Genomic DNA, 11,772 nt, shown 5'->3' with positions numbered 1-11,772 from the left:
TATTTTCTACCAATATTACTTTCCTTTTGGAGAGTGACATCGTGTAGCAGTGTGGGCATGGTTCATATTCGTGAACATTTCACGTGGGTGTGTATGGCAAGGGTGAGTTACACCGTTTCTGAGCAGAAAGGTCAAAGCAGATTTAGCCTGGCATCGAGTTAGGTGTATGGCATCTTGCGCTATCACAGCTCTTCCCGTCGCTTGCTGGCTATTCACCTGACTTCTCGTTGTTTCATGTTGTAGGTGGTTGCCTCTTTGACGAGCCGTACAGCACATGTGGATATAGTCAAGCTGAGGATGATGACTTCAACTGGGAGCAGGTGAACACCTTGGGCAAACCGACTCCTGACCCATGGATGCCATCAGGTTTGCTTTCTTTTTCATATCTCTTTTTCAAATAAAGCAGCACAAGCGTCGTAATCAAAGGAAATGTTTACTGGATGTTGGTGGAATGAAAGAAGGCACTGGTCTTGGAATGTGACAGTCAATAGCTGACTAGCTAGCAAGCATGCCGTCATTAAGAGGAGTGATTGCAAGAGTTTAACTTCGTACCTCTCCCTCTAAAGTTTAATTGCAGTTTACTTCCTTTATCTTTGGGTATACCTTAGCTAGATTACTAGGCATTGCCCTATTGATCTTTTCCCTAGCAGCTGATAGGGGAAATGGATGTGTTTTCTGGCCAGCGTGTCACACACATGGAACTCCAGTGGGAGAATCCAAATAACGGTCTCCACGTGTCACAGCTAGGGGACTATGGAGGTGACTTGACCTCTTTTCACCTCAGGGGCTCACTGTGTTCCTGGGATCCTAGAAGCATTCAGAAGAAACTAATGACGATGCGCAGAGGGTGCTTAGTGAATTTTCTGCTGAGTCAAAGATGTGTATTTTTCAAACACCAGCAAGAATTCAAATTCTCTTGGGTGGAAGAGCAGGAAGGTAGGGCTAGTGACCTCTAATCGTATTGGAGCTTTATCGTATTGGGCCCCTTTTCAGGCTGCCGTTGGGGCAGCCCTTTAAGATCTCAGATGTGCAGGTTGATGAGCAGCTCAGATGGTAAAGCATCTTATTCTGGGGAGGATTTCAGGTGCAACATGGTTCACACATTCTAATGACTAGAAAGCTTTTCATTAACGCACCAAATGCAGCAGTAATTACATTTAGTAAGTAGGCTTGTATGGGGAGTTTTGAAACACAAGGGAGAGTGTGGCGCTATTCTTACTAAGCTGTTATGGAGCCCACCACATTCCTAGCCCTCCTTCCAACATTTAAGTCCTTATAAAGTGGACCCTTGAGTTACACCTGGCCTGTCATGACTTGGGTTATGACTGGAATTTTAGTTTCAACTTAGGATCATAGTCTTGAATTACGACCTGAGCGCTGGCCATGTGTGCTTCTAGATGGTCTCAGGTACAGATTTAACCCTTAATGAGTTCTGGAAGGAACATTACAGCATCCTTTCCTGTAGGGGGTTAATTGAGAAGTCCTGGGCCAGGAGAGAGACTTTGAAGGCTGTGTACAGGAGCCCGAGCCTTCAGCTGACAACTTGAGTTACAGCCAGCCCTTGGAAACGAATTCAGTTCCTAAGTCAAGGTCCACTGTAGTTTGAAAGAAAGGAGCCGAGTCTTTCAGCACTGTGCTTTGCCATCTTTTGGGAGGGAACTAGATTTAGTCCTGGTAGATGGCTTCACAAAACACTTACACTTGCTTTATGGTCTTCCCATGGGATGAGATTTGTGATTTTTTTCCTTCTTGCAGGGTTAAGCATTGGAGCTAGGGCCTGGTGCACCCTAGACAAGGGCTGTGCTGTGAGCCAAATCCCCAGCTGCCAGATGTGTAATTTTTCGCATCAGGTAGTTGATTTCATCATTGTAGCACTTGAGATACAAGCCTGTTTTGGAAAAATTCACTTTAGAAGAGAAGTGCTAATACTGCAGACTCTTTGGCCTGTGTGGATCCTGTTTTAGTTGCAACATGATCCACCTCCCTTGAAAGACAGCAGAGTGACCAGTCCGGGCCCCGTCTTGTCCCTTTCTTCTTCCTGTTCACGCTTCCATCTCTGGCTGGGCCGTCGGCTTCTGAGGTGCGGAGAGCGCGGCCTCCCAGTAAACACCAGGCGTCAAGAATGGCAGTGGGGCTCGGGAACCCGGGGAGGAACGAAGTGTGGGTCTCCGCAGATTCCTGGCCTTGGCAGGGCCTTCTGCCTGGGGCCCGGTGATGTGCAGACATTTCAGTGCTCCACTTTATTCTGCTTCTGTCGACTAATGATTAATCCGGGTCTCAGAATGTTTTGTCTTCTACCACTTTTGTCGGATCCAGCTAATTTCTGCTGATCACAAAAATTATGCCCTGGAGCCCAACCAGCCACTCACCGCTTGGACTCGGGGTGGTTTGGGTGATGGTGGCAGTGTGGAGGGAGGGGCTGGTGCCTTCTTTACCCCTCTGCCCGTGTGTGTGGGGTGCAGCTGAGCTTTCTGAACATCAACCACAGCTGATTTTTGCCACAACATGGACTCCCCAATACTGATATTTTTTTCTGCTGTTCACTTACCAAACTTCAGTCACTGTAATTTTCCTTTGAGCTCTAGCATAAACTAAACATGATGATAATTACTATGGGAGAGGAAGGACTATAAGAAAGGATGGTGTCTCTCTAGGAATTCACCTACATGGGGAAAATGTTACAAAAAACCATTACTAAACAATTCAAGGCTGCACATACTGACGTGCAGGGCAAGCTGGAAGTGTTCGAGAGCAGTTGTCCCAGCATAAACCCAGTGTGTCACAACAGGAAGTGTGCTTGTGCCCGGTTGGTGACCCCCGTGGCTGAGGGAGAAGTTACATCCTCCGTGCAGCATTATCAGCAGTAAGCACCATCACTCATAAACTGATGTCTACAGGTTGAGCATCCCCTGTCTGAAAAGTAAACTTAGAAATGAGCCAAAATCTCAAAGTTCTTGAGTCCAGCCTGATGCTCCAGTGGGAAATTCTGCATCTGACCTCAAGTGACAGACAGGTCGCAGTCAGTATGCAAGTGCACTAAGAAGAGAGTTGAATGCTTAAGGTGTATTATAAATGAGTTTTGTGTTTCAATTTAGAATTTCCTAATGAGACCAAGGTGCTTCCTTAGGTATATGTAAATATTCCAGAATACGTGAAAATTGGGAATCTCAAATACTTCTGCACCCAGACATTTCAGACAAGAGCTACTCTTCCTGCCTGATGCTGAGATATGTGTGAGAACTTAGAGTGACTGTGTATAGACAGCCTGAGTTTTCAGTTCTGTTCATTTCAGGGTGTTTCCCCCTCTTTTCTCCCTGCTCATCCCCTCCTCCTTGTCCACTAGTATGTGCATTGTGATCCATTCCTTTCAAAAACACATTCTAAAGCTGGCCCTCTCCTGCAGCGTAAGCTGAGCTTTGGAGTTTCTCAGGGTGAATGGGTGGTGAAATCAGCGAACACCCATAGCTCTGTGTGGGTCCATTTGTTTAAACCTTCATTTCCCATGGGAAATGGGGATTTACTCTCCCATGTGTTCCCCAAGTGTGGACCAGGAGTTGGCAGATTGTGTCCTGCAGGCCACAGCCAGCCTGTTGGTAGTTTTGTGTGACTTTCAAGTTGCTAATGGCGTTGAGGTTATTAAATGATGAAAAACAATAATGCACACATTTTGTGACGTGTGAAATTCAAGTCTCGGTGTCCATAAACAGAATTTTACGGGCACGCAGCCACGCCCGTGTATTCAGATCCTGCCTGTGGCAGATTCAGACTGTAAAAGCTGAATAGAGGAGCTGAGAGGAAGATTGGTCTGCGGAGCCCACCGTAGTTGCTGTCATAGTTACTCTGGCTCTTCACTGGGAAATTTTGTGACCTCCACCTGACACCATTTTGGCATCAGCCAAACATTGCTGTTTGGAACTCTTCTATTATTTCCTGTATTCATACTAAATTATTATAATATGAATAATAACATCATTCCACAAAGATTAGGAGTTTTCTCCTTCTCTTAAATTTTTGTCTGCTGAAAGAGCCTTGCAGTTTTCTTTCTCATTTAGTACCCAATCTTTGTCGCACTACTGTGATTCTAATAAGTAAGGAGCCCATCAGATGAATTTAAAAAGGGTGACAGAGACTAAAGTTTTCACCCCAGGTTATACCTTTTTACCTTTTCCGTGCCCTTTTTGAAGTCATTGTTCCAGTGTTTTAAATAAAATGCTGCAGAACTTGTTTCTTTGTATTTTCATGCATAGTGTTATTTTTAACCACACTTTAAACAATTTAAATACTCTGGAACTTTGTACAAGCTGAACTGATAGCTACTCTTAGGCAGCAGTGTTAGCTCTGAAAATGCATATTTAGGACAAATACATACCAAATGCCATTTAAATGTTTGTATTGAAAGTCAGCATTTATGTAACAGGAGATTAGACTTCTGCAGCTAGCGCTGAACTGTAACAATTTTTCCAGTTGTGAAATTACTCTAAGCCAGCCAAGCTCCCTCCCTCCGTCCCTCCCTCCGTCCCTCTCTCCGTCCCTCTCCCTCCTTCCCACCCTCCTTTCCCCCCCTCTCTCTCCCTCCCTCTTTTCCTTTTTTCCTCAGAGCCTTCACACTGAACTATATTTTAAATCTGTTTTTTATTTCTTATTTTGAGGCAGGGTCTTAAGTTACTAAATTGCCCAAGCTAGGTTTGAACTTGCAGTCCTCCTGCCTCAGCCTCCCCAAGTGCTGGGATTATAGGTAAGCACCGCCATGCTGGGCTCCTAGTCTGTTTTTTATTGGTAAGTATGCAGTTCGCTTCATAAATTGATTTTACCTACTAGCAATGGGGAAAATTTATAAACATCCTCATAAAGGTTACTAGCTTGATGAAAAACCGAGAAACCTGCATTAAGAATCTAAAGAATAACCAGAATGCTTTGTTAGCACTACTGCATGTCCCCTCTGGATACTACAGCAAATTGTGTAATTATCACGCAGACTGAGTATTGACTATGAAGTGTTTTATGTTGTGAAAATGCCTGCCTACTTTGACAGTGGTTGATGTAGTTATAGTTTGTTACTGGGTAATATTTGCATCTTGCTACTCCTGTTCTGTAGAATTGATGTTTAAAAAAGTTCTATGGTTCACGTATAAAAAATGCAAACCTGTTTCATGAAAAAGAGAATGAGTTAATAATAAACTTGTCCATAATCTCAACAATGTAAAGGTGTCCTATAGCATAGCTATTTGATATTGATAGAGTTGATATTTATGTGCCTCATTGCCTTCTTAGGATCTCAGAGCTCTAGAAAGACCACCGTGAAGTGAATTTGGGTCCTGATGCCGCGAAAAGAGAATTCTCTCAGTTCCGGCGCGGGCAGTGTGCCTCTTGGTTATAGAAAGCCTGCGGTGCTCTCTGTGTCTCATGTTACCTCTTGGGAGTGGCGCGTTGCTCATCTTCTGGACTACGCTGCCACTGAGGCTTGAGTCACGTCCCCGGGTGCCGAAGGGCAAGCGGAGACGAGAGTGCCAGGCAGATCAGCCCTGCGCACACTTGGTGTGAGGACTGTGACGACCCAGAAAATAGAAAAATGACGGCATAGATTTGTTTAGCAGCAGCTACACATTTGGGAAAGATGATAGATTGACACACAAAGTAATTGAAGTTTTCTCTCTGGATGCGTTTATCAGGCTTATTTTCCTTGTGATTGGGAAGGCTTCCCTATTTATTCACACTTCAGGGCTCATACAGGATTTAGTGAGTAATGAGGAGAAAAAGACTGTGAGCCTGAAAAGATTTTTTTTTCCCCGCCTTAAATTTCAGCATGTATCCAGTGAGAAAAATTTTTGGCACAGAATATCCCGACAGTTGTCTAATTATCTCATTCATTCTTCAATCAGTCAACATTCTGCAAATATTTATTAAACACCTGCGATGTGCCAGGCATTGTTACAGATACTTGGAACTCCACGCTGAGTGAAACAAATAAAGATGCCTTCCCCAGAGGACCTTCCCTCCTCAGGCTGATTAGATTGTTCCTGGACGGGTAAAAGATCATATGGTGCAAATCGTGTTTGCCCTCATTTATTAATGAGGTGGTGAATATTTAAAAGGTAATCCAATATGCAGTTCATCAGACTTAGCAAACAAAAGCCTCAAATTTAACTTTCCTATCCGCTTTGTCCCTTAAAACAGTCAGACAAAACAAGAGCGAAGGTAAGAAAGAGTCTGAATCCCACGCAGCCGGCACTGCAGCACTTTGAGATCAGTCTGTCTTACGAAACAAGGTAATCCTGCACACAGAAACGACACCCAGCCCGTGACAGATTTTGCTTCTTTGCTTTAGATCATTTGGTCCTCGCAGTGCTTCTGAGAGATTGGGTGGCATTATCTGTGTTTTACACCGTAGGCGATTGAAGTTCAAAGAAATAAAACTTTACCTGGGCTTATCAGCGAGAAAAACAGCCTCACTTCCGCTCTTCCGGGTGCCCTTGGGTGCCCTTCTCGTGTGCACACCTGCAGCAGTGGAGAGGGTACGGGAGTCTTTTCTCCCAAGAGTCCTCTGCCTGGCCCCGCTGGCTGTGGGGCTGTGTGCACCCCCTGCCCACTCAGCCGCTGCTCTTCACCTGCGTGCCAGTTGACCATGGCCAAGTTCCTAGTCTAGTCTCCTCACCTGTAAAATATTAGTACCACAGTCTGCCCTCTGCTTCTGGAAGTTCCCCGTGCATCCATTGAACCCCCTGAACTCTACCAATATGCAAAGTCTTTGGTGAGCTTATAGACTGTTCTTGCCATCATTCCCCAACCAGTGCAGTTTGACAGTGGTTTGCGCGGCGTTTACATTGCACTGATCATTGGAAGTCGTCTAGTGGTGGTTGGAAGTGTACGGGAGGATGCGATGCCTACGTTTCGTGGAATGACCGGCAGGAGCTTGCCGGTAGGTACTGGACTGCAGTGGCTGAGTCTGTGAACCCTCCTGATGACACTCGGGGAGGAGCAGGCGGCTGAGGGGGAGCCAGAGCCAGCTAGGTGAAAGCCATCCGCTGCAGAGGTCTCAGTGAAGGGTCACAGCACACACCAGTTAGCCCTCAGAGTGTGCCTCTGATTTGGGGTTCTCCCCAGTTAAAGAATTGTAATAAAACGTATAGAGCACAAAACTTACTATTGTAACGTCTTTCAATACAGTTCATTCGCACTGTTGTGGGACCATCACCAACATCCATCTCTCAGGTTTCTGTCCTTTTGCCAGGGAAACCCTGTGCCATGAAATCCCAGCCCCGCTCGCTCCCCTGGAGCCAGCCCTGGGCAGCCCCGGTTCTGTTTTCTTTCTCTTGGAGCTTGACCATGCTGAAGTGCCTCACGTAAGCAGACTCATACGACGGTGTCCTCACATCATGATTGCAGTGATTCCGTTTTCACTTGCGAAGATGAAGGACGTCGTTGTTTATAAAGCATTCAACTTTTAATTTTTAACTCTTTCACATAGCCTAACACCAGCCATTGTGTTATACATGAATACTTATTTCACTCGTTTATATTTAGTGTTGAACAAATGTTTTCCTTTCAATTGCTTTGAAATTTCGGTCTTGGCTGGTTGGAAACTTACAAAAAGAATAGTGGCTAGCTGTATTTTACGTATCTGCTGAAAGTATACAAATCAGTCTTTGCATATAAATGTTTTTAAGAGTTTCTTTCTTGCTTAATTTCCTATAAAATTGTGCAGGCTGACACTGTGAAAGTCACACAAAGCCAGGAAATAAAGTAAACAGGGAATTGTGACAGATGCTGCAGGTTTCTTACGGCAGGGAGGAGAGCGGAGGTTTGCAGGGTGAGCACCAGAGCAGTGGGGCGATGGGACAGTTACTGTACCTGCCCCCAGAGTGCCGCGCTGGGTACGTGGTCAGCACACAGGTCCCCCCTCAGGTGCTGTGTACGGGGCTGCACTGTGCAGGACGCTGGCAGGGAAGGGCCCACTGGGGAAGTCGAGTCGAGGAAAGGGACTTGGAACCCAGGCACAGTGCCTCAGTTTTCTGAGCACTCATTTCTTTGAGAACTGCAGAGAGCATGGTGGATGGGGATGGGGCCACTAGGAAAGCAATGTCTCTAAAGACTGGACAGCTCCAGGCCCGGGATCACTGTGCTGCCCGTGTCCAGGGCAGGTGCACGGTGGCTGGGGCTTGGGAGCTTTGGGGTCAAGCTAGTGCTATACCAGCTGGTGGATCCCAGCCTTGACCTCCTGCATCCCATAGTCTCATTGAATGGTTGCAAGCAGCCCCCAAAAGGCCTTCAGCTTTCCGTGGGTCCATGAAGCGAAGAGCTGAATACATGTAATTCTGTTAGTAGTGGTCCTGTATGTGGCACAGCTCGAGGTACTGGCTGTGTCTTGCAGGGCCAGGTTCCAGGCCTCTAGGCCTTGGGGACGCAGGGGTAGGGGTGATGGCATCCTCTGGTGATGGCTGGTGGCGAGTTGGGTGAGGGTTAGCGGAGGGCTTCGTGGAGGAGGTGGCTCCCCGGGGAGGGCACAGGGGCATGAGGGGTGAGGCTGGAGCAGGGGGAACGTTAGAAGAGCATTGAGGCAGAGTGCAGGTGATTTGCAGAGCCACCAGCGGTCCTCGAGGGACAGAGAAGCCATGTGAGGTGAGCAGAGAGTGGGGAGCTGGGCAGTGCCTCTGCAGGCTGGGAGCTGGGCTGATCTGATGGTTGATTTCCGGCAAAGGGAGCAGAAAGAAAATCTTACAGTTTATGAAGGGTTGGATTCCAAAGTTTTGATAAGAGTACAGGAGGAAAAGATGTAATAAGCAAATTTAATGCATAAACAGGTATCAGGAAAGTGGAAGACTATGTCGGAGGATGCCCTTGACTTTAGGAGATGCATGCTGAAGTTATAAGAATTGAGATGTCTGTGCATAAAAATGAGGGAGTGGGTGGGTATGTTCAGGAGCCCCAGCAGGCATGCGAGTGTTCGTGGACTGAGTTAAAGATTCCGAAGTCTCGGTGAGGTGTGCAGAAGCCAGCATGACACCCTTTCAACTGCTCTGTACTCTTGAGTCCAAGCAAAATCGCCAGTGTGAATGTGGGCAGCGAAAGATAGACTTGTGAGGTATTCTGACTGTGCCTGGCCGGAGCACTTTTTATCTCCTGATACATTTTAGGCAGACGCTGCACTGTCAGGTTGCACTGAAAAACTTTACATTTCCGAAAGCCCCACTGCACCATGGCTTCTGTTTCTGAGCACCTCCTGACACTCCTTGGAGCCTTGGGCTTGCGTAACACCGGTGTGGGGTGACTGACTTCAGGGGTATAATTTTAGGACTTTCTAAAATAGGACGAACACCTCATGCTGTGGTTTTATGCCTCCGTGGGTGGCTCAAGCGTAAAGATCTTCATCCTGGTGGAAGGTATTTTGGTGGTTAACTAGAACTTTGTGAGAAGGCACGTAAGGAATTATTAAATTTTATTTTTAGATACATTCTTGCATGCATTTGTATTCTGTCCATCACATAGGACTGAATTCAGGAAAACTTCACGTGGGATTTCTTGGCAAATGCCAGTAAATGGCTGTACAGATCATTATTTTAAATAAGTGGACTCTAATGCGTAGTTAACCGATACTTTATCCTATGAGCTTGTGACAAATTATATCTTAATGAGATATTTCAAAGCTTAAGTGATTGAGAGAGAAGTAAACATGGCTATTTAATTAATTGTCTGCCGGACAATCATAGTACTGTACCTGGCGGACGGACAGTGAAACAACTGATTATGCAGAGTACTGTACGTGTCCGGATCCGGGATGGGGGCAGTGCAGTAATACAGTGGCACTTCTAGGAAATACATGACTGCAAGTGACTGGTCCTTATATGTCGATTTTAAATTCCCCAACACAGGCTTATTTCTGAAGTGCATTCTTTACCTGGCTCCTTCTGAGGAACTTCAAACCAATACATTCTATATTTTGTAACTCATAGCACATATAGAAAATATTGAAATCCCTGCCATAAGACATAGGCTGGATTTGATCCAGTGCTTTTTAAAGCAAATGTATGTAAGTGGGACTTCTGGAAATAACCCTGGGAGGGTGTGGCATCCTCACGTGCCCATTCTTATCACGGTGCTTGCTCTTCCCATCTCTGTCCAGTTGAAGACACGTCCTGTCCAGCACACATCCTGTACAAATGGAGACACCACCCTGACTGTGCCCCTCCCTTCCCGCCCATGGTCCTGGCTTGCAGTCAAGTGGCAGGCGGCAATTTGCCAGTAGGTCAGCAACTGAGCCGATGACAAGCGACCTTTCTGGCACTGCAATCGATGCTCGTTATTTGGAAAACAAAATGATACAGTGTGCGGTTTTCGGCGGGGAGGCCATTGGGTCTTTCTGTCGTTGACATCTGAATTTGTTACTTGGGCTGGGTGAGTGGCTTCAGACAGGAATATTAATTTATTTGAATTGACCTGGGTCTTGCTCTTAGTAAAAGGTGTGAGGCATTTGTGGAGGGCCCAAATTATGAGAAATAATTGGTTTTAGGCTCTGGTCAAACCAAGGCTCTCTGAGTGCCCATTTGACACGATGGCAGTGGGTTCCAGCTTGGCAAACATGCACTGAAATATAGTTTCCTTACACTGGCTATTTCTCAACATTTTTTTTGTGGGGGAGAAGTCCAAGTTAAAGCAGCTGTTTGTGCATGTCAAATTGAATCATGTCTTTCTGCACATCTGCACAAATGCGTGCTGTGAGGCCCTGAAGTAGAATCGGTACCGCTTCTGGAAGAGGCTGGGAAGAGGCGAGCTGTCGCCAGACGCAGCTCTTGTGACAGTGAGTGCTGCTAGGACGGACTCCAGTCTGCACCGTCACACACAAGGGGAGATCGTGCATCTGGGTGGCCTGTGATTTCCCCATGGAAACACCCGTGTGGTTGGTGAAGGGCACAGAGACAGCACGCTTGACTTTCTGGGGACAGCTTCTGTAGCCGTGAGACCCCCTCATATGTCTGTGCTTTCTCCCTGCCTTGGTGACTTGGGAGCACTGTGATGCTTTTAGCCTGATGTCTTGGTTACTTTTCTCTTGTTGCGGAGATACAATACTCAGTGCCGAGAATTAAGGAAGGAGAAGTTTATTTAGCTCACAGTGTGTGGAGGTGCCAGTCCATACTCAGCTGGCTCCAAGGCAGAGTGGTACATGGCAGAGGGCAACAGTTCATGGCGGTGGAACACAGCAAAAGCGGCAAGAGCAAAGGGAGAGGAACAAGCCTCTTTCCTTCCCTTCTGTTGTATGCAGGCTGCCTGCCCCAGGGCGGGTATAGCCCTCACACCTGTAATCCCAGCATTGGACCATGAATCAATCACAGACTCTAGAAGCCCCGCCTATGACTGCCTGAGGCTTTTGGGGGATGTCGAGACACAAACCATAACACCTGGGTACTGGCTGTAGCTGGGCATCCCCTCTAGGACTCATGGGCGACTCTACCTCCAGCTTCCCGCACTGATGGTGGTTGCCTTGGGTGTTTCAGGGAGGTTTTAGGGATGTATGAAGTCACAGGGTGGGAGGGGAACCATGATGGGATGAGTGACCTGGAAAGAGAATGCGGAGAGAGCCCAGGCACCCTGGTTGTCGCCAGGTGGTGCCTTCTGCCAAGTTCTGAGGCAGCACATAGGTGATTGCTGCCTCCAGGCCCTTGGCCTTCCCAGCTCCTGCGCTATAGGAAGTAAACGTCTCTATAAACTTCCTACTGTGTGCTATTCTGCTGTAGTGACAGGACATGGGCCAAGAGGTTTCCTGCGTGAAGCCGGTGTGGA

The 11,772-nt window shown here is 46.8% G+C and overlaps 1 protein-coding gene across 1 annotated transcript in view; it reads left to right on the top strand.

Moving 5' to 3' along the window:
• Positions 1-243: 243 nt before the first annotated feature.
• Ptprm (protein tyrosine phosphatase, receptor type, M) overlaps positions 244-11,772 on the top strand; it is a gene marked incomplete at its 5' end in the record, with an annotated part of 513,011 nt that continues 501,482 nt past the window's right edge. The window contains 1 exon segment of the mRNA XM_005372618.2: positions 244-366. Coding sequence (XP_005372675.2) covers positions 244-366 — 123 coding nt within the window.

The sequence above is a fragment of the Chinchilla lanigera genome, unplaced genomic scaffold, assembly GCF_000276665.1.
Source record: "Chinchilla lanigera isolate Chin_1 unplaced genomic scaffold, ChiLan1.0 scaffold00001, whole genome shotgun sequence".
NCBI classification, from domain to species: Eukaryota; Metazoa; Chordata; class Mammalia; order Rodentia; family Chinchillidae; genus Chinchilla; species Chinchilla lanigera.
Note: the sequence above shows the minus strand (reverse complement) of the source record. Positions and strands in the feature narration are given on the sequence as shown.